Source organism: Pseudoliparis swirei, chromosome 14 (genome assembly GCF_029220125.1).
Source record: "Pseudoliparis swirei isolate HS2019 ecotype Mariana Trench chromosome 14, NWPU_hadal_v1, whole genome shotgun sequence".
In the NCBI taxonomy this organism is placed as follows: domain Eukaryota; kingdom Metazoa; phylum Chordata; class Actinopteri; order Perciformes; family Liparidae; genus Pseudoliparis; species Pseudoliparis swirei.
In genome coordinates, this window is record NC_079401.1 from 6,098,534 (window position 1) to 6,122,658 (window position 24,125).

Below are 24,125 nucleotides of genomic sequence, written 5' to 3' on the forward strand. Positions count from 1 at the left end.
CTCGCTGTGGCTCAGCGGTCATTTCCCGATACTTCAGCTCCAACAACAAGAGGGCCGATAGTTTAAAGTCGGACCGGAGGGCGTGTGTTTTGCTCGAGCTACGTGAAATAAAAGATAGGCGAAACAACATTTTTTTTTTGCAATGAAAAAAAAAAAACATGGGTTCGGTTCGGCAGCACTCACCCGCAACGAAGCCAAGTCTATGTCTACGAGACTTTTAGCTGGAGAGTCGTTCGCCATCTTTCAAATAAAAGCCGAGCTTTCATGCGCGTTTACGAAAGAAATATCGCCGCTGTCTCGTTCGCCGGGACCTCCGCGGATGAATCGACAGAGGCCGTCGCGTATTCCTCTCCGTGGGATCCGCTTGTGAGCAGTAAGCGCTGGGGGTCTCGCTACTCCATGTTGAGGTGGCAGCAGCGGGCTCCCTGTCCGCTCTCTCTGAGCTCCTGCCACTGGCATCAAGCGTCGCTCAAAACCGAGACTTCCGCCTTAGAATTTCACAATAAAAGGCATTTATTAACGTTATTAACGTTGTAATGACTGCCCACCTTTCTACCACATGTATTTAATTCTAATTTTCTCACGTTATATTTTATCTTTACAAATTAATGTCTGCACTATTTTATGTCTTTGTATGGCATTTTTGCTTTTTTCGTAGCCTGCAATCCAAGATGTGTATTGCCAATGGCTGCTTCTCAGTAATATTTGCGCATATGATAATGGCATAACGATAACCTTCACAGGCCTATGCTTGACCATGGGTCTTATCACAGTGTGCTTACAGTGGCTGAAGCAGTATAATCAGATCTTCAACCTATGTAGAGGTAGCAATACTGCAGTGTAAACATTGTCTAGAAGTAAAGTTCCTGCATACAAAAATTACATTTAAGTAAAAGTACATTCAGAAAAATATACTTATAAAGCATCAATAGCCAAAGTACTTAGTAGGAAGAAGTACACATTCTTGTACATTGTGGGTTTTTTTATAACAATGAATGATTAATGATTAACAACCAATTCAATGTTGCATTTGGAAGAGGCGAGGGCCATTTCAACTGCTTTATGTAGAGTTGAATTAAACAAAAAACATCTACATTTATTTGATTCTGTTTAGTACGACACATCGGATTCTGCAAACCAATTAATAATTCAAGTTTAGTGGCGTAAAAAGTACCCTCTAATATGTAGCAGGGTAGTAAACAAATAAACTTATACAGTACACAAAGGCTCTCTCAAAAGTGTACTTATGTACAGTATTTAAATGCATGAGTACCTTAATGAAGTAAATGATGCAGTTACTTTAACAATTCATAGTTTGTGGGGAGGGGGGGGGATTAAACATGTTTTGAATAAATCATATAATCTCGTAAAATATACAATAATCTTTTTCCTGGTAAAACAAATAAATAAAATGACGTCATTCAGTTAACCAAGTGGGTTTTTTCAACAACTTTATTTTTTTCAAATCTTTTATATTGAAGGCGTTTCCGCTTTGGTCCTGCCTGCTTCTGCCTGACTTGACGCAGTCTTTGCTCGAGAACCGCACAAACACAGGAAGCCGGTCGGCTTCACACAGAAAGAAAAGGGCTGGGCCTCAAAACGTCGAGCATGGATGATTCTTAATGCACTGTGCACACACACTCGAGTTACCACCTTTCTAACAACCTGCATGTTTATATATAAACAGCTCACACGAGCAGCGGGGCAGCCCCCCCCCCCCCTTAGCATCCTTGTGGACATGCGCATGATCGAGTGTCAATATTGGTAGTCATGGGTGTGGCAAGTGAGCCATCTCAGGCATGATGCTGAGAATATTAATCCTTGGTTCCCAAAGCAACGTGGGACACGAGGGACAAACAGTACGACTGCATTCCAAATGTGTCACCCTGGCTTTTAAGATGAGAGGTGTTGCTCCCTTCTTCAAAGGTATACTGTATCGCTAAATAACAGTTCTTCATGACGTCATGTTTCCCAATTGAGTGTATTTGTCAGTGATGTTCATCGTTTTTGATAATTACCTCCTTATTAATATGAAATTTGATAGAGCTCAGTCCATATTCTGACTGTCAGCTACTACTGCCACGGTCACCTCAAGGCAGATTTAAGTTGAATATAAAACAGTTAAATAGTATCATATATGATCAAATATATACTAATTACATTAATGGACAATTAAATAACTATATATTGATACTACCCAGCATTGATCTGTACTATCAATTCCAAAATTAGAGAACGTGTGTCAATGGGGTTGTGTTAAGTTATTATTAAGTCCACTGCAGAGAGGACACACGTTCAGCCGCAGCCTTCAAGTTATCATCACTAACCCACAACGAGTCTTCCAAAACCAAAGATAATCTTTTGGTTAAACAGACTTCGCCTCAACGTTTAAACGGCAGGGCGGGACGAACCAGTCTGACGGGTTGAGATAGGCCACCTGGCAGTGGGGAGACACACGCATGCACACGCACACACACATATATACATATGTAAATACGTGTATGTACAGGACTGTCTCAGAAAATTAGAATATTGTGATAAAGTTCTTTATTTTCTGTAATGCAATTAAAAAAACAAAAATGTCATGCATTCTGGATTCATTACAAATCAACTGAAATATTGCAAGCCTTTTATTCTTTTAATATTGCTGATTATGGCTTACAGCTTAAGAAAACTCTAAAATCCTATCTCATAAAATTTTAATATTTCCTCAGACCAAGTAAAAAAAAAGATTTCTAACAGCTGAGTGTTTGTCAAGGCTCAGGAAACCCTTGCAGGTGTTTCGAGTTAATTAGACAATTCAAGTGATTTGTTTAATACCCTACTAGTATACTTTTTCATGATATTCTAATATTTAGAGATAGGATATTTGAGTTTTCTTAAGCTGTAAGCCATAATCAGCAATAAATCAGAATAAAAGGCTTGCAATATTTCAGTTGACTTGTAATGAATCCAGAATGCATGACATTTGTTTTTTTAATTGCATTACAGAAAATAAAGAACTTCATCACAATATTCTAATTTTCTGAGACAGTCCTGTATATGTCCCGACTCTGGGATCAATAAAGTGTACATTATTATATATATACATATATTCATTATTATGTGTATATAATATATACACACATACATATATAAATATATATATTTACACACACACACACACATACCAACACAGTGTAACACTCATAGTTAAGCAACTTAAATCCATCTGACAAAAGGTAATCTTGCTCAGCGAACACCGATACTGTAGAAACTGCTCCACCCCGCACTGTCTTGAGATGTTTGTTGCCGACATGGCTATGATGTCATTGTTTTGCCCTGATTCCCATCGTTCAAATGTCAATATCAACAACCCTGTGCAGTGGTGACGTTTCGTGAAAGGATGAAACATGGTTGTTTCTTAACTGAGAAGTCAAATGTTGTACTGCCACCTTGTGGACACTTTATGTTATTGCAGCAACAAACAGAACATGTGGAGCGTATGACTTGATGTTACACACACCTAGTCAGAAGAAGGAACATTATTACACACGGAATTTGTATTACTAACTGGTGTTGTCCTCGTATTAGAACAGCCTGTCCAATAATAATAATGATGTATTATAAATAGCAACATGTAGTACAAATGTTGAGTTGCAAGACATGTTAAGAACATTTCCACCGTTCATTTCTGATAGAAAAAGTATACTGTAAAATCCAGTGCCAATTTCCTTCAATGTCCCAGTGCGGTTAATGGGTGAATAAAAGAAAAGCATTGTATATCCGTCATGAGTTTCAGTAAAGGCAGAACAGAAACAGAATTAAATGGACACACCAAGGACGGGGGCCTTTGTTTCAGTGTTCAAGTATTTTCATGATATTCGAAGAGTCATTTCCTGTCTTCCAAGCCATTTAAGGGATAGTTTATCCACCGTCATCTAGGTATAAACTGACAATGGACCCAAAACACCCAAACTATCCCAATCGTAAAAAACGGTTTAAAAAAATATATTAAAAGTTAATGCTAATTCGTAGCTCTTATCAATGAAAAATACTCAATCGGTTTGTCACATATTCTTCGCGGTCACTCTCCTTGTCCAAAAAAGTTAGAATCCCTAAACAGACCAGCTTCTCCTACGTCAAGTATGATCGCGAGAGGTACAGGAGAGGTACAGTAGCTACATCACAGGGTCACAGGCCTGTGTCCCGTACCTCTCTCTGAGGATAAGTCATTCGTGAACATTAAATAGAACACATCAAATGGATTCTGTCTCTGTATTTCATTTTCATATCGCCTCCCCCACGCACAAAATTATAGATTCTGTCATAACGCGATGCCACGTTGTCTGTGCTCACATCCATCTTTTGCAGCGACGCTTTCTTTTTCTCCTCGCTGGACGACGGGTTTTTTTGCGAACACCCACTTGTCCGCGACGGCTCGTCCCTCCGTTAAAAAAACAAACGTAAATACAGTCGATACATCTCTGTCGTTTCTAAAATTAGAACATGACAGCGTGTCTCCTGCATACCAGGCTTTCCGCTCTGCCAGTTCAGTCAGCGACAGTACACCCCCTGTCTCAGTCGACCAAAGATGTTGAGGAGGAGTTCAAATGCAGACATGTCTTCGTCAGTGTTCGTCATTATTTAGTTCAGGAGGAAGTCTGGGCTCGGGTACCCAAACAGCTGAAAGTCCCCCTGGTATCGAGCGTAGAGGCGCCTGACGTCGCGCTTGCTGATGCCTGAGAAGTATTGCTCCACCTTGGTCCTGTTGTAGCGGGTGATGCCTGGAGGAATGGCCGGGTAGGACACCATGTGGTCGATGCCGGCTGCTTTGAGGATGTGGGGTGCGTCTTGCTCCAGCGTCTCGTGGTGGCCCACCACGCTGTAGTGTATTTCACACGGCGCGCACAGATCCGCGTACGTCGCCCAGTGGATGACGTGGTCGCCGAACTGCCGGTCCACGCGGCGGCGGCCTTCCGCGTCGCCCAGGTAACGGACAAAGTCCTCAAAGTGCAGGCCGGAGGCGGCGAGGTCGCTGTCGCGGTGGAACTTGCGGTACTTACGGATGATGGCCGGGGCGATGTCATGCTTGTACCAAGGCTCGAAGCGCGGGTTCTTCACGAACTTGTCTCTGAAGGCGGAAATGAGGCGCTCAAAGGGATCTCTCACGATGAAAAACTTAAAGTACGTGCTTAATCTGTCGAGACAAATTAAGGTTTATGAAGAAGAAGAAGAAAAAGGTTACGAGGGCGGATCCTGCTTCCTTGCAAGACATCAGAGTGAGTCTTAACCGACCTGTGAGTAATCTCCTGCGGCGTGAGTGATGAGAGACGGGGCAGGCCGTTCTTCTCGTGGTCATGAACAAGGTTTTCCGGGATCTCCTCCACAGAAGGGAACGCTCCTGCCAATGTTGACAGCAGAAGTCATAAACTGAAAGAATTATATGAAACATTGTTATGACTCTCAAGCAAACCCACACTCACCATTGAGCACAATGAGGACCTTCTTCCATTGCGTGTTGCCCACTTTGGGCGTCTGGCAGAACAATATCTTTTGTTTGTCGCAGACGAAGATGCGGTCCAGGACAAACTTGCTGATGGCGACGCGAGTCAAATTCCCAAGGCTGATGTTCTTGCACACAGTTGAGAGCAACTCGATTCGCCTCTCAGCAACTGGCTGCCAATCGATCACCGTCGGTACCACGGAGGACTAACACACACACACAGACCAGAACAAAAATATATTTTTAATGACGGTGTAAAAAGAAAAAAGGGAGTACGTTTAGCGTTCAGCTCCTCTCGTTACCTGGTCCGATGGCTTCGGGGCTGGTTTCACTGGGCTGGAAACCGGATTGCTCTTCACCCCCTTGGTGCCCGGCACTGTCCAGCTCTGCCCACCCACCCTCTCTCCATAGTCTAAAGAGCACGTATAAAAGAGAGATGATCACATTCACCCGTCGTCATCAGTACCACCCATGACAGCTTACCATCTACGGCTCTGAAGCTGACGAACTTGCTGGCAAACATCAGGATGAGCAGCACCCAGCCGCAAGCCCCGAGGAGCAGCCAGCGGTGCCGCATCGCTTCGCCCATCAGCTGACGGCCATGGAAACACCGAGCGACGCTCCCACCTGGACACACGGGGGGGGGGGAGCCGCTAGCTCGAGTATGGGATGGGAACACGGCTGCAGAGACGAAAAGGTGTTGAAATGGAACGAACCCCGTTCTCGGAACTGACGTCAGAGCGTAACGTCTAACCGTGTTGTAGCTGGAGGAGTCTCCGTTATTGTTATCGGCAGCGTAGTAAGTTGTCAGGTGGCTATAGCTCGCTGGTCAGGTCGTTAGCCAAACAGATAGCCACACTTGTCCCTCCCAGATATGAAGCTTGTTCTACGCTCGTCGGTCTCGACGAGGGATTTATTCAATGTCACAAACTGACAGAGCCCCAGAGCCGCCTCGCGTCTTACCTTCTTATTGAGTTACAGCAACTTCACAGCTGCACACACTCTGGAGGAAATGTCACAGGATGCCATCGTCTCTCGCCCGCTGCGCCGCTGTTCGCCACAACATCCGACTGCTAAGAAACAACGAGCGCCCTCAAGCGGCAGCATGGCGGACACGTTTGTTTTAATATTAAATTAATTATATTTGAAGAGTCGTATTGTAAAGCTTAAGAATTTAGTGTTTTGTAAACTATACTAATATTTCACCTGCTGGCTTCAGAGCACCAGAAGTATAGTAACCTGCTCCCTCTCGGCCACTATGGTTGATCTATGCCCTCATCTTTAACAAAGAAAGTAATGTTTAACTTCTAAAATAAACACAGTTCTAATCAATATTGTGTCCTCACCCCCGTGGTTTGAATAAACCTCGATCATTTCCACTCTGGATCCTGACAACATGAGGGCTCTTTTGCTTTTGTTTTTTTTCATGAATTTGGACAAACTTCTGAAAACAGGACACTGCACAGAAACCCGGTAAGTTTATTTTTTTAATATGTTATTCAGTTACCGCTGAGGTTATGGTTTTCCACAAAGCAAATAGATTATGACACAATTATGCAAACACGCACCCTCTTTCCACGTATGGTGTGGTGCCTGAACACAGATGCAAACTCTACAGGTCATTGACACAATTTTAACAAAGTGTCTGAAATGTAAACTTCACCTTTGTATTCTGGCACTGTCCTAAGTGTGAAAATTTTTTGATGTGTCTATGATTCAACCAGAGGGATCTGCGTCATTCACTGGATACACTGTAATGTCTTGTTTTCCTTTAATCCAGAGACCAAATTCTAACAATCACCCCGAAAACAGAGAAACAAGTGAACATCTTGAAGAATATTTCCACTCATTATGAGGTACAAGTAGGATTTTCTTCAACCAGTGATTGCAGCTCTATTTATTTTCCATCTGTCAATCAACGTGTTCCATATTTTCTCCCAGACCGCGTTATGGCAGCCGGTGTCACCTCACTACATCACAGCAGAAACCGAGGTCCACCTGTTTGTTCCTGCCAACAGCTCCGCGACTGTCCAGGATCTGCTGCAGAAACACGCCATAACACACGCGTATGTTCTCTGAAAACAGAGTTGTGCCATTAGTTTGGAGCGTTTGATAATGACTTTGTTTATTTCAGGGTGTTGCTGGCCAACGCCAACGAGTTGATCGAAATGCAAACGATGAACGCCTCCACTGACCCACGAAGCAGCTCAACTTTCTACGAGAGATATCACAGTCTGGACGATGTATGCTTTTCCTCTTTTCTAGCTGTCAGATGTCAGCTGTATAAAGTTTTTGTTGATTGTGTGTCAGAGAGGCACTGATTCAACAACTTTCCCACCTTTAAGCTTCACAAACAGGCTTTATTACAGGACTATTGGTGTATTGCTGCACGCACTTCATGTAAATAACACAGTTTATCTCCAAACACACCGTCTCCTTTGTAGATCTACCATTGGATAAACAAGACCCAACAGGACAACCCGGACACAGTTACAACCATTCTCATTGGCTCCTCATATGAGAAGCGACCACTTTACGCTCTGAAGGTACACACACTCATCAGTTAACAGGCTGCAATGTTGATTAAAGGATTTTTTTTTGGGTGGCACGCATTCATCACAAGCCAATCAGCATTTCCCCCCTTAAGATTTTATTTGAAATGTGTTTTTTGTTTTCCAGTCATAGAGCTGACTTGTAAGAGAAGTGCAATGCTTTTTTAACACTTGCACTCACACTCTAACTCTCTTTCTATTCCTGTCAGTTGTCTCTAAATAACAGTACGGATAGGAAAGCCATGTGGATCGACTGTGGGATCCATGCCAGAGAGTGGATCGCTCCTGCTTTCTGCTTATGGTTTGTACAATATGTGAGTATTTTAACGCAGTAGTGTGGGAATGTCTTGTAGTACATGGGTTTGTTTGTTTTCTGTCAGGTCAGTTTCAGACTGGTCTAGCACTGAAATCTCTGTCCCTTCTTGCACAGGCGTTGTCATTCTACAAGCTGAACCAAGAAATTACAGACATCATGGATAACATGGATGTCTACATCTTGCCTGTTATGAACCCTGATGGATACCATTACACATGGGCAACAGTAATAATACACATTGTTGCATGTCGCTGGAGTGCTCGACCGTTTGTTAAAGATAACAATTTCAACTGGAATCGTAATTTCCCTTGATTGATTCATCTCAGAACCGAATGTGGAGGAAAAACCGCTCTGTGAGCAAGAAAAGCAAATGCATCGGGGTCGACCTCAACAGAAACTTCGACGCCAACTGGTGCAGTGAGTCTTCCTCTGGCCTGACGGTCCTCTTCTTTCTGAGAACACATTGAACTCTTTTAGTTTATACTGTCATATGTGAGAGTCTCGGAAGCATCTGTAAGGTGAAGTGATTCTGTATCTTCCAGCGGAGGGGGCCTCTCAAGATCCCTGCACTGAGATCTACTGCGGTGCGTTTCCAGAGTCGGAACCAGAGTCGCAGTCCGTGGCCAACTTCCTGCGCAGCCACAAGGACTCAGTCCAGCTGTACCTCAGCATGCACTCTTACTCTCAGATGCTGCTCTTCCCGTACTCCTGCACACTAGATGAAGCAGAGAACCACAATGAACTGGTGAGTGGATGGTCATAGATGTTTCCACAGAAAGGATCAGGTCCCTTCAACAAAAATCATATTAACTTTTAAATGTGCTTGTGTCTTTAAAAAAAAAAAAAAAGCTTGAGATGGTTCAAGAAGCTGCCCAGGTAATCAGAAGATATTACAGGAACACCTACAAGTATGGTTCTGGAGCAAAGACAATATGTAAGAAGTGATTTTTTAAAAAGAAGCAAAATCAGCTTGGATTGATTGTCACTCACAAAGTTGCTCATGCGTGTCTTTATCCGTTTTCCAGACTTGGCTCCAGGCGGTTCGGACGATTGGGCGTACAACCTCGGCATCAAATACTCCTTCACGTTTGAGCTCCAGGACCGCGGGCGTTACGGCTTCCTCCTGCCGCCGTCTCACATTTCCAGGGCCTGCAACGAAGCTCTGATTGCTGTGAAGACCATTGCTCTCAAAGTTATTAAGAAAACTTCTTCAAAAAGTCCAGTTCGAACTGATTGAACAACAATTAAGGCTGAGGGTTCAATATTTAAAGTGCTTTTTGTGAACATAACTTGAGGAAATAAAAACTGCTAAAAAAAATTGTTTGAAGTTGCAGATGAAGTGTCAATGTCTGTTTATAGTGTGAAATATACACCATCATGTATACATCACAAATACATTGATTTATATTATTCTTGAAGATATCATTTTACGGTTGAAGTGGTCTCGATACCCTGTTCGTCATTATTAATTTCGATATATATTCATGACTAACTGCATTTTATTTCAGTCTTGATTACATAAATTTCATTGTCACATTTTGTGGTATGAAGTTGTAACTTCTAATCAGTATTCTATCTGTTGAGAGCATGTCAATAAAACAACCGGATTAACAGCAACAGAGATGGAGAAGGAAATCCAAGTCGCACTCCAGACAATAAAATAATCAAAAAGAACACATTAAACCGCTTGCTTGAATGTCAATATCCTTCTTGTTCATTACTGAATGAGCAGATATACGGTAAAAGTGTATCACACAAACTACATAATCATGCATATATACATAGATATTAATAATGCTATTATTCTTGGAGTAAATATACGGTTATAGGCACGTTATTAATGGCATTGTTAGTGTGTGGTCAGTATGCTCAGTTATCCAGCATGGTAGCAACAAACCAGTAGATTCCAGGTTGATATGTAATTGGCCTTAAGAACACTAGTGTAGTACATTACAGAAATAAATGATTATACTAATTATTCCATATCTGAAAATTCTCCAAATATAAGATTCAGTGCAGAAACACAAATAAAGACAAGACAAGAGGTCCTTTTATTTTATTTATTCGACTCGCAGAGTTTAGTTCTCATCAACGTTGACCGTCTGCAGACCTATAGGAACAACAGGAGGAAAAGATGAATCAAATGTCTTTGATGCTTTAGGAGGCGAATGAGTCAGTCAGTGGCGTATTTACCTTTAGTTGTAGTGACAGGAACGTATGTGATCAGGGTGTACAGTTTGTTGGGAGAGTCCTCATCCTCATTACGCTTCCTGGACAGTCTGACGCGCATCCTGTATGGCACATTTCTGCACAGCACACAAATCATAAAGTTACAATCTTAACTAAAGTCAAACAATTTAATATGTTACCACAAAGCAGCCGTTTCACGGCCTCGTTGACAGTATTGAATCAGTGACGTAAACTCCTCCAATCATCTTGTTTATTCCCTTTACACAACGCTCAGAGTATGTTGACGTTCTAAGCCAAAGTGACGTCTCAGTACTTGGTACAAAGGAAACTTATTTTCCGAGCGGATAGAACGGCCACCTCGCTGGCAAAAAAGTTCATAAGAACGCTTCAATATTTAGAATTACATAAGTCAGCAGATATTATTTTGTTTGGTCTTAACACTTTTCACCGTTCTGAAATTCAAGCAGGCGGCAGAAACGCACGCTCTTTTTATATTATGCACTCACAGAAACTTTGCTCTTCCCCTGCACCACACATGAACATGAACAGGAGAATGCAAAGAGTATGTTTATAACTCTTGGAGATTAATTGTTTTGACTAAGTTTGCTGCGCATTTTTGCTCAGACGCGAGTATTAACCGAGTATCATCTCACCTGACACCCTTGCTCCACACTGCCTTGTTGAGGCGAGTGTCGATGCGGACATCAGGGGTGCCCATCTCCTTCACGGCGAACTTGCGGATCTCCTTGATGGCGCGGGGAGCTCTCCTCTTGAAAGAACTGAAAAGGAGATGAAACCATTGATCAAATAACTGATTGACAGGGTCGTCCTTCAATCAGAGGATCGGCGGTTCGATCCCAGGCTCCGTTCGGTCCATGTGGCTGTGTCCTTGGGCAAGACACTTAAGACACGTGTGAATGTTAGTTAGTACTGATGGGCAGGTGTACGAGTGAATGATGTGTTGTAGCGTTAAAGCACTTTACGTGTTCTTAAGACTAGAAAAGCGCTATACAAGTTCAGGTTTGCCGTCCCAAAACACTCATTTAGCGGGACTACCATTTGTATCAGGGTAAACATTTTGTTAGGCTTGCAAAATATGACGGGCATGTGCACAAGAGTCTCTTAAACACATTTCCAGAGCCTACTCATGTGCCCTTGCAGTACTCACACTCCATGGATGCGCTTGTGGACATTGATGGTGTACTCTCTGGTGACCACCTCGTTGATGGCTGAACGCCCCTTCTTTTTCTCTCCTTTCTTGGTTGGGGCCATCTAGAGACGACATGCATGGATCAGTGCTGAAGCAAATGAATGCTACATGAATTGTGAACGCAACAAAACACCCACGTACATTAGAGAAAAGGAACCAACAGCTATTTAAAGATGTTTTGAAGACTTTGACTCTGAATCTGTTTGATACATCACGTAAGTATTTCACGTTAGCATAGAGCTAGCTTGCTCTCATTAGCGTTACTTAACGTCAGCTGGCCTGCAGGCTAGAGGGGTTGACTAGCATTTACGCTACAAAAGGAACCTGATTAACTACCAGCGCTTTAAGCGAGAACCAGCATCACACGGGAGGTTTTAAGCGGCAAGTGGGCGGATAACGTGCAGGCCAATTGAAGCCATTACGGTGGAAATCAACGCTGTACCGTTCTTCGACTTTAAATATATTTAAATTACGTTAATCCACTTATAACAACACACATAAAGGATAGCGCGAGACTAATGTTTATATTTGGGGGGAAAACGCGGTCAGTTTTGTTTCAATTGTCAGAGGATGGGGATAGATTGTAGAAATAAAATCTCCGAAAAAATACTCACTTCAGCTTGTGTTTGAGGCGGAAGTCGGAAGGACGGACCAAAAGCAAAGGATTGTGGGTAAAGGAAACCGAGCCGGTTTATATAATGTCCGTGTATCGCAAATGTCGGTCTAAACGTTCCGCGAAAGACGTCAGAAGTTTATGAAGATATTTGAAATAATGAAGACAATGTTATCCTTTGCATTATCAGACTTTATAAAGAAACATGGACTGTAAAATATTGTGTGGGAAGTATTTATTTTCTCAATAATTAATATGCTTATGTAACTTGTAATCTGTGCACTAATTATGTTTTTCTTTTAAACAGTCAGCTGCACTCAGTGTGGTATTATATTGAAAAAGGTAAACACACGTACATGGCTTTGAACCAGTTAAGGACAGACAATAAGACCATTCACAATAAAATAGATGCTTTATTTTGTGCGTTAGGCTTATGAGGTCTGCAACCAGCTATGACACTGGCTCTATTCTTGTCTCAAGTAGTCATAAAACACATGTATTAAAGATAACACACAAGTAAAAGTTATAAAACTGTGTTTCCTCATACTGAAAATGCAGGAAAAAAACCAGCAACCACAAGAGGATGTGGTCATATATTAAATTCAGCACTTACCTCAAAATGCGTAGCTGCCCTCATAGCTCACTGTGGTAGTTTATTGTGACAATCCTGATAAACGGGCTGAACATTTAAGTCCTCCAGGTCCAAAGTTGCCCTTATTTTGTAAAATGTCATTACAATGTTAGTCATTCTACATTTATTCTTCAGTAAAAAAAATACAGCGTAGTATAGGATATCAATTTCACATCTTAAAATTGACCTTCTACCGTAGACAAAATAAATATCTAGTAGGAAAAGAGTAGCGGTCAGACTTAGATTTCAAGTCACAGTTGCATGGCTGGGAGGAGGTGTCATGTTGAATCCAGGTCACTAAGATAACATTTTCCCGTTCAAATGATGTTCCTTAAGCTGTTCAATGAAACACTGAAGCTGGTTTGTCCATTGATTTGTATCCAAGCACTCAAAGCATGCATGACCTGCACTTTTCAAGTGTCAATTGTTGACCTAAGAGTGATGATACAATCACATCCCAGAGGTACAGTTTATCCACCTGTAAGTCTTTTTATTGGGACTGGCTGGTCAACCCCAAAAACAGAAACATGACGTGAAACTCAAATTATTTATCCGGTCTTTTTTTTTTAACTAAGCAGTTTAGTGTCTTTTCCTATCACGGGCCCTTTTTTTGATGGTGTGGGCTGGTGAACATTATGGACAGGAAATCCACATGGCAGTGTTGGCACTCTGGGACACTGCAGTCTTTAGTGTGCTCTGCACTCACTCCAGTTCAGGTAGACATTGCCAAACCATTCAAATCAAATACATCAAGCAAAAAGCAATAATGTCTCCAAAGACTAACATTTGTAAAAAAAAATGACATTCAATAACGGAATAGTTTGGCAGTGCGTATTTGTGAGAAACGTTCATTCAAGTTCCTGCAGGATGTTTCAGTGTTGTTGGTCAGTAACACTCTGCAGCAAACGCTTTAGATTTGCTCTGCAGATATGTTGTAATATGAAACAAAGGTAATACCATCAAGTGTCACATGATTTGAAGGCTGAACAGTCACTTCTTACAAAGCAAAAGACCCATCACAAAAATCGACATCTAACCATTTTAATGCACAGTCGTAGGAACCAATGCACAAAAAACACAAACAAAAATCATCAGAACTTGGTTAGGCAGGTAAAACCAAGTTAAAAAGCTGCTTTAAAACATTGCAATGCACACAAAAAACAAAGTAATTGTAGGTGGGTTTTATGCCTCATACATGGTTCACAACACAACTCCATAGGCTTGAAGGTCCAGTAGTCTATGGCACAGCACTTGCAGATCTTACAAAACATGTAGAGCATAACGTAGTAATATTCAAAAATGTTTAAGTTGTCTTTTATTTCCCCTCATGACTAAAAATGCTTTGTATGAAATGAAACGGGACAGTCTGACGTGTATTTCATGCATTTGACTAATCAAAACCCATTTCTCTAGGACGCACACACCTCCGGCTGTGCTGCGCCGAGCGTACTACCACCAGTTGGAACGCCCTCTGCCGCTGGTGCCGACCCACCTTGGGGCCGCTCTGGGCCCGCGGCCGGGCCGGCCATGGTCCTTCTGAAGAGACGCATGCTCATCTGCAGCAGCTCGGTGTCTACCACGGGCGTCGCGGGGTAATGCTTGGTTTGGCCCTGAGGAACGAGAAGCCGATGAATACACATCGCTCTCAACAATGCGGTTGTACAAATGACATCCAGACCGACGCCATGCCGACTGACACAAAGAAACTGCCGTATTGACTCATTGTCCTGTCAGTAATTGACATCTACCTTGTCATTTTTCAACAGCTGCCGGCGGATGGCAAAGTCCCTGCGGGCACACAGGGCCTTGCAGCAGGGCCCGAGATTTCTCAGCAAGCCTGCCCTCTCCATCCGCCTGTTCAGGGCCGCCATATTCAGAGCCCCCAGGTCATGCTCAAACAGCTTGTCAGCATCTGGCAGGACAGATAAAAACGGTTTGGACGAATGGATCACACAAAACAGACTCGCAACAATGTCCGTTATCATTTTAAGAACAAATTGTGACCGTAGAAACTTCCCGTTTCCAATTTAAAATAAAAGAAACGTGAGGAAAGCAGAAACAACAAACATTGGGGTTGAATGCTGGAGATGTCCAAACTCTCACCTTTGGGGTCATCCAGCTCAGACTTGCACACCTCTCTGACTTGCTCCAGGAGCTCAGGCCCAGCGAGGCGCTTGGAGATTCCCGCCCTAAGCAGCACGGCGCCTGGGGTGAACCGGAGCAACGCTGCCCCTGCTGCCCGGGGCTCCGGCTTCGTTTTGGGCATCAGGCTGGACCAGTCCACATCAATTACATCTAGAGGACCTGTCGACACAGGGCATTGGTGTCGATGTAAAAAGGAGCATCTGAGTAGTCATATATATATATATTTATTTATTTTTATAACAGTTTCCAATGAAGTTATGAATTTCTAAAAGCTCAGATTTCAGCAACATTCTCCATTGATGTTCAAAATATTTTGGTCAAGCAGAAACAAATAAATACAATACAGTTTGAAAAATAGCTATTTCCTGGTACCTGTAATTTTTTCGTCGTCCTGCTGATCCTCTTTTTTCTGGCTGTCAGCCAAAATTTCATCCAGCTCATCATCACTGATTGGTTCATACTCCTCTCCCACAGATGCGACTGACTGGCCATCGTTTTCCTTCCCATCATCGTCTCCTGAGAACACAAACATTCCTTTGAATCCATGTTGGAAGTTGGGAAAGAAAGGGACACGATAAAGTGTCTTCTTACCTTCGATGCTGTCGGTCTTCTCCAGCTCTCGCTGCTCTCCCGGGAGATGGTGGCTGTTGCTTGGTTTCTCTAGCTCTGGAGGGCTGAAGGCTTCTCTTGGCAGCAGAGGCTCATATTCGCTTCTCTCCTGTCTTATAACGTCACCTCGCAGGTCTCCCCGTACGTCAGCCCTCAGGTCACCTCGTCCCGGGGCCCTGGGGTCCCCGTGGGGCGGCAGGTCCATCATCATTCGGTCTCCTCGGTCACCTCGACCGTCTCTCTCGCGCTCCCTCTCTCGCTCGTGCTGCTGCTGCATGAGTCCTTCGGGGAGTAAGCGTTCTCTCTCCCTGATGTCTCGCTCCCTCATGAGAAGTTCCCGGCCAGGACGCATCAGCAGGGGCTCCCGTACCCTGTTAGGCCACTCCCTAGGTTCAGGCTCCCAGTCTCTCTGCTGTTGTAGGGGCGGTTGGAGGAGCAGGGGCTGCTGCTGCTGCTGCTGCTGCTGCTGCTGCTGCTGTTGTTGCGGAGGAGGAGGAGGCTGCTGCTGCTGCGGAGGCCGGAGGTCCTTTCGGTCTCGTTCCCGCTCAAACGGCTCCCTGTCTCTTTCCCGTTCTCGACTGTCGTAGGATCCGGCACGGGACCCTGACCTGGCCTGCTTCTCAGAGTCAGGGGAGCTGCGCCTGGAGCTGTGGCTGCGTGAATCCTGCCGGTCTGGAAGACAATGGAGACAGATACGAGTTAAGCTAGGATCAGATTTCAGTGTTATAATTAAGCATGATCCTGTTGACCGCAGATACAAAAAGGTGTACAGTTAAATGTTGTGTCTCAAAGCAAGTGTTTTTACCTGAGGAGGTGCTGCGGCCGGGCTCTCCCCTCCTCAACTGGTCAATCCGAGACTTCCTCTCGACCCCTGGAGGCTCAGTCACGACCGGCCTTTCTCTTTCCCTCTCTCGGTCCCGAGAGTTGGCCCCCTGGAGCCTTCCTCGGCGGGGTCGTGGACATTGGGGGTCATCTCGGCGGGCGGGCTCGTTGGAGGGCGATCGCAGGCGTCTGGATGAAGTGCGACTCTGGTTGCTCCCCATGCTGCTGCTGCGCGTCTGATCCGGAGGAAGTTTGCGGAGCAGGGCCTGGGACATGAGGGGCTGCGGGGCCAGAGTCGGCAGCATCATCGGAGGGTCTTGGGGGAGCAGAGGGGCGATGGGGAGAGGAGGATGGCACCGCTCCCTGTCCCTGCCCACTCTGGGACCAACAGCCCTCTTCAGAGGCTCAGCCGGAACCAGTGGAGCTTGTGTTTCCACTGGTGCTGCTCGGTCTGCGACATCATCATCTGACCAGTCACTGATGTTGTCCATTTTGGACAGAGGCGTTGGCTCTGGGTTGGCTCCAGTACCACGATGATCGGGCCTCATTGACGGCGGTGGCGTCCTGGGCCCTCGCTTCCTCTTATTAAGAGGCTGAGGGGCAGATAAATCTTCCTCGGACACATCCGATTCTTCTTCTCGTGACCGTTTCCTCTTTCGCTCAAGCACCTTCTTCTTGGCTCCTTTCTTGGGCGAGTGTATGGGCGGAGTTGCATCTATTGCACCGCTGATAGGGGGCTCGGTCTTGAAACGATCTCCCACAGCTGCCACAATGTTGCCACCTACAACCTCTTCCTTACGACCCTTCTTCAGTCCCTTCCTCTGCGACTTTGTCTTCTTTTTACCCTCCTCGTGGGACTGGGAACCGGCAGTGTCTCTGTCTTCGCTGCCAGTGACGAGAGCTGAAGGAGTGGGGGGCGGGGGCGGCGGCGGCGGCGGAGGGGGCGTGGACTCTCGCTGGTCTCTGACTCGGCCACGAGATTCGGACGGGGTGTCCGCGAGGGGCTCTGCTCGTCGGTCAGCTCCTCTGCTCCGTTCCCCACGAGGCTCCGGGTCCTCGTGGCGGTTGCGTGCTTCCCTTTTGTCTCCGGCTCCTCTGCGCTCCTCATCCTTCTTGGGCTTCTCATCGGACGGAGCAGCCACCGGTGGAGAACGCAACAAGGGCTCCAGGGGCCGCACCACCTGGCTCAGCATGCGATTTTTGTCAGCACCTGCATATGAAAAGTCACATACCACACTCAGTACTTTTAAAGCGCCGTTCCCGGGCTACCATTTGAAAGTCTTCCTTGGAGGTAACTGCCATAACATGATTAACAGTTGGTTTTCCTTGAACTTGTGTTTTTCTGTGTGTCCAAAATTAACTCCCCTACCGTCAGGCGGCTGCAGAGACGCTGGGCTGGGGAGGAGGGGCTGTGGGTGGAGCTTGGCCTGCCCTCGGCCAATCGGGCGTTCACTTTTCTCTTCTGCACTGTTGTAGCCGTCGCTGTCTGCCGGACTGTGGTCCCGAGTCGCTCGTTTAGGCGAGGCTCTGGGGCTCAAGCTGCTCTCTACCCTGGGCCTCTTGCGACTTGAGGGAGAAAGGAGGAGAATTATTATATACAAAATTAAACATACTGGGATTGGAGGAGGCGGACACTCATGGGCAACATAACTATCTGGGAGAAAACATTCATGTGTCGGCTGATACCTCGTCTTGCGGTCATCCCGGGTGTCTCTGACAGTTCGGTCCTCCCTGGTGTCATCTCTCCTCTCCCGCCTTTCCTCTCGTCCTCTCCCTCGCTCCTCCCACTCCCGCTGCCTCTCCCTCTCCCGCTGCTCTCGCTGCTCCCTCTCTCGCTCTCGCTCCCTCTCCCTCTCTCGCTCCTTTCTCTCCCGCTCCCTCTCCCGTTCCTCCCTCTCCCGCTCTCTCTCCTCCCGTTCCCTTTCCCTCTCTCTCTCCCTCTCTCGTTCCCGCTCCCGCTCTCTCTCCCTGGCCCGCTCCGCCTCCTTCTCTCGCTCCTTTTCCCTCTCCTTCTCTCTGTCCTTCTCCTTCTCCCTCTCCCGCTCCCTTTCTCTCTCTCGCTCCCGGTCACGGGGCCTGTCGTCTCTCCTCTCTTCTGTTCTATCTGTCCTGCGGTCCTCCCTCCTCTCCTCCCTCTCTGACTCATCTGACCTCCCCTGGTGTCTATTGGGTGAAGCTGCTCGTTGATCTGAGAAAACAGAAAGTTAAAGAGCTTAGCCAAACAATTTTTCAAAATATACAAATAACACATTCAACATGTTTTTTAAATTTGTGCAGGCTTAATATAAAGCAACCGCCACCTCTCTCTCGGATGTCTCTGCGCTCGCGCTCGCGCTCTCCGTGCCCTCCTCTCCTGTCGTAGGAAGAGTCTCTGGCCTGCTCTCCTCTCCTGTCGCCCTCATAGCGGTCTCTGTCTGAGCCCCTCTCAGAGCTCCTTTCGGTAGCACTGCGATCGGTACTCCTCTCTACACTCCGTTCACGCACCGCGCTGCTCCGTGACTCCCAGTTGTCATGGCTGCTCTCCAGCTGGGAACCCCGGGAGTTCCTGTTTGTGCCTGAAAGTAAATAAAATATATATATAAAAAGGAGAAAAAGACAGGAACTTGTGCTGTAAAGATTCTTTGTTCCTTCCATTTTACAGCAACGACAAAAAAACACAGGATGGAAAAGAAGGCATCGTGTTAGTTCTTGCCTTTATCAGAAGTTTCATTAGCACGCCCTCTCCCTCGTCCATTTCTCTCAGTTCTGTCCGTCTTGTTCTCCGTCTTTGCTTCAGCTCTCCCTCCATCTTCTCGTCCATGACCTCTCCCATAACTCCTGTCCTCTTGGGCCGGTTCCTCCTTCTTGTGGGTGTCAGTCCTCTCTCTCTCTCTCTCCTTTTCTCGCTCTCTGTCCTTGTCCTTCTCCCTCTCCTTTTCTTTCTCCCTCTCCTTCTCCCGGTCCCTCTCTCGTTCCCGTTCACGGTCCCGGCGCTCCAGCGACTCTCGACTGGAGCGGGTCTCGGCTCTGCTCTCTCTGGAGTCCTTTACGTCCCTGTTGTCTCGATTGTCACGAGAGTCTCGAGTCGTTTCCCTTCCTCGCTCGCGAGTGTCCCGTCGTTCGCGGGCCTCTCTCGTCTCCCGGTCATCGCGAGCGTCCCGTGATGAGACCTGTTCAGAGTCGTAGTCCCGATCATCGCGTTCTTTTTCTCGCTTGCTGCGGCTTTCTGTTCATAAGAAAGACATAGTTTAACAACCGATTAAAGAAATCAGGTGAAATGCAATTGCTTAATTGATCAGAATTGTTTGATTTTCTGAGAATTATTTTCGACAAATGATACCAAAGAATCCAATTTGAATTATTAAAAAAATTATTTTCCACTCTGAGAAAATATATTAACTAATAACAGACAATTAGCAGTGACAATTAACACTAAATAAAAAACAATATAAAGTTCATATATAAACGCATTAATAAGAAACTATGTGCCAAAAACTCATGGCAGTGTTCAATGTGTTAAATTGATTGTGTTGTAGGAAAAAAAGATCAACTGTGAGAGAAACCAGCACTAGAACATAAAGTTACCATCTCTGCGCTCCTGCTTGCGCTCCTGAGCAGGCGGACTCCTCTCCCTTTCACCGCGGCTCCTCTCACGCCCCCTGGAGTGGCGCTGGCTGGGGCTCGATCGGTCAGACCGGCGGTGGGGAGAGGAGGCGCCGTGTGAGGCGGGGGGTGATCGGGAGCGCCGGGAGCTCGGAGGGGAGGAGGCAGACATCGGGGCTGCCGTGCTGCTCCGGTGGTAGCTGGGAGAGGACGAGCGGCGGCGGCGAGGAGACGAAGAGTGCCGCTGGGCAGAGGAATCTGAGTGGGAGGAGGGGGAGTGGTTGTGTGTAGGAGTGGGGGTGCGCTGGTGGCGTGGAGGAGAGGGTGACCTGAAGTGACAAGGGATCGTTTTTTACAGAATAAACCAAACCGTCATGATCATTACCAAACAATAGCAACAGAAAGCAAGAAATCCTTCACTCGGTGGCCCAGGTGTGCTTACCTGCGAGGAGGGGAGGCCAGTGTGGGGGTCTTATGGGACGAAGCTTTTGGAGAGGGGGATTGCTTCCTGACGGGGGGTGAAGTGCCCCTGGAGGGAGATGACACACTACCGGAACGCTCCTCCGATGTCAACGACCGCTTGGCCTTGTGGGAACTGTCTGATCGGTCCCTGTGTTCAAGCAGAGGAATCCTGAGATAAATGACCACGCAGAACTCTCATGAGAAGAATCAGCTCAATGTCGATTACTCCATTACTTTACCTGCGTTTCTCCTTCTTCTCTTTGTGTCTTTCCGTATCACGCCCCTGGTCTTTCGCCTCTTTCTGCTTCTCCTCAGACTTCTCCTTGTTCTTGTGCTTGCCTTTGTGTTTCTTCCCAACGACAGGAATATCTAGAGGGACTGGGGGAGGAGGACTGGGGGTCCTGGGCCCTTTCTTCTTACTGTGGCTCCCTTTTGAAGGCCTGGACAGAAGAGGATAGAATCATTCTCAATCAGTTCTTGCTTCCTAAATGTCAGTGAAGACTGTTGAGTCGTTTACGAGACACCCGTGAATTTAAAAAACAAGAGCAACCCAGATTCTTACCTGGTAGATTCTGAAACAGGTGAGGGCACGAGGGCCTTCTTCTCTTTCTTTCCAGAGCTTGGACCTTTGGTACCACGTTTGTGTTTTGGGGATCCACTAGACTTCCTGGATACAGGTGAATCTTGCTTGCTTAACGGCTCTGGGGAGGCCTGAGGGACAGAGACGACAAATCAAGTCGGATGCTTTCCTGGAAGTAGAGATGCTTATAAAAAAAACTTTTGCGCTAATTTTAAAAAAGTTCTTTGAAATCAAAAGACAGGCAATTACTTACCTTCGGCATGGCGGTGGCTCTTGTTTTGGTGGGGGCCTCTTCTTTCTTAATGACAATCTCCTCCCTCTTGTCCACGTTCTCCTGCTCCAATTTCATGAGCTCACGTTGAATCTTCTGTCGCTTCATCTCGAGAGATAACTCGTAGTCGTAGTCACCGATATCAGAGTCTTGAAGTCAAACAAAGAAAACAGAAGCTTCTGTAGAAAACTCTAAATCTTAAAACATGCCACGTTAACCCTTGTGTTGCCTTCGGGTCAATTTGAACCGATTCAATATTTAACCCTCCTGTCGCCTTCGGGTCAATTTGACCCGATTCAATGTTTAATGTCGGTGTTCTTTCGGGAGTCAACAAACAAACATAAAGTACCTCACACTTAAACTTGGAAAACAATATTAATTCTAATAATTTTCTGGAGATTTTAATAGCTGGGGTCATATTGACCTCAAGGGTAAAATATGTTAGTAAATATAAAGGTAACAGGAGGGTTAAACATTGAATCGGGTCAAATTGACCCGAAGGCGACACAAGGGTTAAAGACCACGTTGATAATAACAAGTTCATTTCAAATGGAAAAATAAAATGGAAATGAACAAATCCTCAGGTTACTTGTTCTTAAAATTTGAACAAAACAAACTAACCTTCGCGATTGGCTTCCCACTCTGTGGGCTCTTCTTCACTGGCTGGGGTGCGCTCCTTTGTGATCTTTATATCCTCCTTTTCCCTGTGTCGGCCTCTGGAGGAGTCTCTTTGCTGGAGATGGATATGCACACGAATGTTAGAAAGACACCCACATGTTGCGTCACTTCCTGTGCATATTCTATACAGGCAACGCGTGTTGCAGTTCCAGGTTTAAAACAATAATTCAAATTCAAAGTCAAAAACAGACTCAGAATTAAGGTCAGTGGTGGCACCAGAACCGTTTACTTTATTTGAAAACCAGTCAACATTTACACATTTTCACATTAAAATATTAGAGACTGAAGGAGCAGAACACTCACTCTCGCTGTGGGGGATGTGGGCTCGTCGAGGTCTCGCTTTACATTTTCTGGGTCAACATCCTGTCTTTTATTCTTCATCCTCTCCCGCAGATCACCTGTGGGTCTCTCGGCTGACCTGCTCCATTGAGGCAAAACACAGACATAAGCGTATGCGTCACAGCGTATGTCACCAACACTATGGATAATAAGACATTTGTTTTGACGTGAGCAAGACCAAAAAAAAACAGCAATGAATATGATTTGCGTCCCAAATCTGAAACCAAAGTAAATTTTAAAAAGTCACCTTACCGGCTGAAGCTAAATCCTTTGCCTCGTGGCTGAGTTCCATGTGTGTAGCGACAAGTGGTGCCGTAACTGCAATTGCCGGTCTTCAGCCAATTTCTGCAGTGACTCTGAAAGTCACAAACAAATGAGCGAGATGAGATCCAGGAATATCCACCGAACCGAGACAAACATCACAGCAGGGATACAACAACTATACCCATTTCATGGGGCAGTTAACAAAGGTACTTAAGGAAGGAGCTGGATCACAGGTTTGTCCCGAGACAATATTATGCATACGAGTATGAGGTGACGCATACCTCAGGAGCATTAGTCCCAGTGCTGGGTCCAAGTCTTTCAAACACACTGGGCCGGCGGGACGGGCCGGCGGGGTTGCTGGTGCTGCTGGTCGTGGTACTGCTGCTGCTGCTGCTATCAGATATGGTTTTTGAATTCTCCACTGTTACCTTCCGCCTGATCTTGGACATTCTGCAGGACTGCAAAAGAAAAAAAAGAGACAAACAATGCTTTATGGAATGTCAATGATTAATATATTAAATATTAATTAATATTGTTTATAAATCTTTGCTTCGCCAACATATCCGTGTAGTGGGACAAGACTTCCTGGCCTGATTTCATTAATTCTGCATCAGGGATAACGTTTCATATTTTATTCTATTAACATAATCGCTGTAAGAGTGTAATACACACGTGGCTCCCTGCAGTTCTACGATAGGTGTCAACACATTCAAAACATATGCAAATGCATTGCCCTCTTGACGGCTGTGCAGCTGCTTCGCTTTCTTCTAACAAGTCTTGCATGTTAGCTTAATGTTAGCTCCAAGTTCCTCACGAACTACACTTTTGTTTAAATGTTTTCCATTCAAACGCGTGTGTGTGAGAGATTTGAAGACTTCGCCCGTTATTGAATGAATGACTCATGCTGAAACACGAAATAAGATAGGCTAATTGTAAAGTTAGCTAACCAAAGAGCTAATGACTTAACGTTGCATCTTAGCGCGAGGCCTTCAAGCGAGCTTCAGTCGCTTGCTTGATGGATATTATAGCACCAAAAAAAAAAAAAAGCAGTCTCACCCAAGATATTTATTCGGCGTCGCATCTACTTAAGCACAGGAAGTGGAATCAGCACTTGTAAACATTGCAAGGCTTATTCTTTAAAGTCAGGGGCAGAAACTGCCATTGGTCCCTTCATGGTGGCGGAGGGTGAGCGGTTGGCTTTCTTCTTCGGTGGTTTTTAGAGGCCGTTCGCACTCCAGGGTGTTGTTGCATTACCGCCATTCACCGAACGTTTGTCGTCTTCTTCTTCTTTCGGGTAAATTGGCGGTTGGCAAACAACGAAGTGAGGCATTAGCGCTACCAATTGGTGTGGAGGAGTGTGGATTAGGAGTACGTAC

At 45.5% G+C, this 24,125-nt stretch overlaps 5 protein-coding genes across 21 annotated transcripts in view; 1 reads left to right on the top strand and 4 right to left on the bottom strand.

The window, feature by feature from the left end:
- Window positions 1-416, bottom strand: part of map4k4 (mitogen-activated protein kinase kinase kinase kinase 4) — a 29,450-nt gene extending 29,034 nt beyond the window's left edge. For all 15 annotated transcript variants that reach the window (XM_056431547.1, XM_056431542.1, XM_056431541.1 and 12 more), the window contains exon 1: window positions 184-416. In XM_056431547.1, the coding sequence (XP_056287522.1) occupies window positions 184-240 (57 nt within the window). In that variant the 5' untranslated portion in view covers window positions 241-416. The remainder of the gene's footprint in view (window positions 1-183) is intronic.
- A 2,999-nt stretch (window positions 417-3,415) lies between these two features.
- chst10 (carbohydrate sulfotransferase 10) lies at window positions 3,416-6,762 on the bottom strand. Of its 3 annotated transcripts, none has more exons than XM_056431225.1 (6): window positions 6,449-6,762; window positions 5,969-6,112; window positions 5,788-5,897; window positions 5,466-5,691; window positions 5,278-5,383; window positions 3,416-5,179 (listed from the first exon to the last, which is right to left on the bottom strand). In XM_056431225.1, exons 2-6 carry the CDS (start codon window positions 6,072-6,074, stop codon window positions 4,627-4,629), a joined length of 1,101 nt encoding a protein of 366 aa, XP_056287200.1. In that variant the 5' UTR covers window positions 6,075-6,112; window positions 6,449-6,762; the 3' UTR covers window positions 3,416-4,626. The 3 variants fall into 3 exon arrangements, with proteins under 3 accessions (XP_056287200.1, XP_056287197.1, XP_056287198.1); XM_056431222.1 differs by having other exon boundaries at window positions 5,969-6,166; XM_056431223.1 differs by having other exon boundaries at window positions 6,202-6,762.
- Window positions 6,763-6,848: 86 nt separating this feature from the next.
- On the top strand, window positions 6,849-9,686 carry cpb2 (carboxypeptidase B2 (plasma)). The gene is made up of 11 exons (XM_056431221.1): window positions 6,849-6,958; window positions 7,266-7,341; window positions 7,427-7,551; window positions 7,620-7,728; window positions 7,930-8,031; window positions 8,247-8,351; window positions 8,468-8,578; window positions 8,680-8,770; window positions 8,896-9,098; window positions 9,203-9,287; window positions 9,379-9,686. Exons 1-11 carry the CDS (start codon window positions 6,882-6,884, stop codon window positions 9,588-9,590), a joined length of 1,296 nt encoding a protein of 431 aa, XP_056287196.1. The 5' UTR covers window positions 6,849-6,881; the 3' UTR covers window positions 9,591-9,686.
- A 713-nt stretch (window positions 9,687-10,399) lies between these two features.
- On the bottom strand, window positions 10,400-12,428 carry rpl31 (ribosomal protein L31). The gene is made up of 5 exons (XM_056431226.1): window positions 12,368-12,428; window positions 11,712-11,815; window positions 11,197-11,322; window positions 10,547-10,659; window positions 10,400-10,463 (listed from the first exon to the last, which is right to left on the bottom strand). Exons 2-5 carry the CDS (start codon window positions 11,813-11,815, stop codon window positions 10,432-10,434), a joined length of 375 nt encoding a protein of 124 aa, XP_056287201.1. The 5' UTR covers window positions 12,368-12,428; the 3' UTR covers window positions 10,400-10,431.
- A 1,596-nt stretch (window positions 12,429-14,024) lies between these two features.
- zc3h13 (zinc finger CCCH-type containing 13) lies at window positions 14,025-23,963 on the bottom strand. Its single transcript, XM_056431415.1, has 20 exons — window positions 23,806-23,963; window positions 23,031-23,207; window positions 22,738-22,841; window positions 22,450-22,564; window positions 22,090-22,201; window positions 21,451-21,617; window positions 21,180-21,328; window positions 20,857-21,057; window positions 20,598-20,765; window positions 20,138-20,484; window positions 19,266-19,778; window positions 18,874-19,128; window positions 18,260-18,761; window positions 17,943-18,139; window positions 16,557-17,783; window positions 15,734-16,423; window positions 15,515-15,658; window positions 15,101-15,301; window positions 14,746-14,909; window positions 14,025-14,607 (listed from the first exon to the last, which is right to left on the bottom strand). The coding sequence occupies exons 2-20, from the start codon at window positions 23,196-23,198 to the stop codon at window positions 14,407-14,409; spliced, it is 5,625 nt and encodes a 1,874-aa protein (XP_056287390.1). The 5' UTR covers window positions 23,199-23,207; window positions 23,806-23,963; the 3' UTR covers window positions 14,025-14,406.
- Window positions 23,964-24,125: the final 162 nt, after the last annotated feature.

What these genes read in the sequence shown, in the direction of transcription:
- chst10 (XM_056431225.1), bottom strand. Translation starts at nt 6,074, where the DNA reads ATGGGCGAAGCGATGCGGCACCGCTGGCTGCTCCTCGGGGCTTGCGGC. An exon ending in CAGCTTCAGAGCCGTAGATG is followed by an intron (nt 5,898 to 5,968) that starts GTAAGCTGTCAT and finishes CGTGCTCTTTAG; the next exon opens with ACTATGGAGAGAGGGTGGGT. An exon ending in CCCCGAAGCCATCGGACCAG is followed by an intron (nt 5,692 to 5,787) that starts GTAACGAGAGGA and finishes TGTGTGTGTTAG; the next exon opens with TCCTCCGTGGTACCGACGGT.
- cpb2 (XM_056431221.1), top strand. Translation starts at nt 6,882, where the DNA reads ATGAGGGCTCTTTTGCTTTTGTTTTTTTTCATGAATTTGGACAAACTT. An exon ending in AAACACGCCATAACACACGC is followed by an intron (nt 7,552 to 7,619) that starts GTATGTTCTCTG and finishes TGTTTATTTCAG; the next exon opens with GGTGTTGCTGGCCAACGCCA. An exon ending in ACCATTACACATGGGCAACA is followed by an intron (nt 8,579 to 8,679) that starts GTAATAATACAC and finishes GATTCATCTCAG; the next exon opens with AACCGAATGTGGAGGAAAAA.
- rpl31 (XM_056431226.1), bottom strand. Translation starts at nt 11,815, where the DNA reads ATGGCCCCAACCAAGAAAGGAGAGAAAAAGAAGGGGCGTTCAGCCATC. An exon ending in GTGTGGAGCAAGGGTGTCAG is followed by an intron (nt 10,660 to 11,196) that starts GTGAGATGATAC and finishes TGTGCTGTGCAG; the next exon opens with AAATGTGCCATACAGGATGC. An exon ending in TCCTGTCACTACAACTAAAG is followed by an intron (nt 10,464 to 10,546) that starts GTAAATACGCCA and finishes TTGTTCCTATAG; the next exon opens with GTCTGCAGACGGTCAACGTT.
- zc3h13 (XM_056431415.1), bottom strand. Translation starts at nt 23,198, where the DNA reads ATGTCCAAGATCAGGCGGAAGGTAACAGTGGAGAATTCAAAAACCATA. An exon ending in CCTGTTTCAGAATCTACCAG is followed by an intron (nt 21,058 to 21,179) that starts GTAAGAATCTGG and finishes TCTTCTGTCCAG; the next exon opens with GCCTTCAAAAGGGAGCCACA. An exon ending in GAGAAGAAGGAGAAACGCAG is followed by an intron (nt 20,766 to 20,856) that starts GTAAAGTAATGG and finishes GCTTGAACACAG; the next exon opens with GGACCGATCAGACAGTTCCC.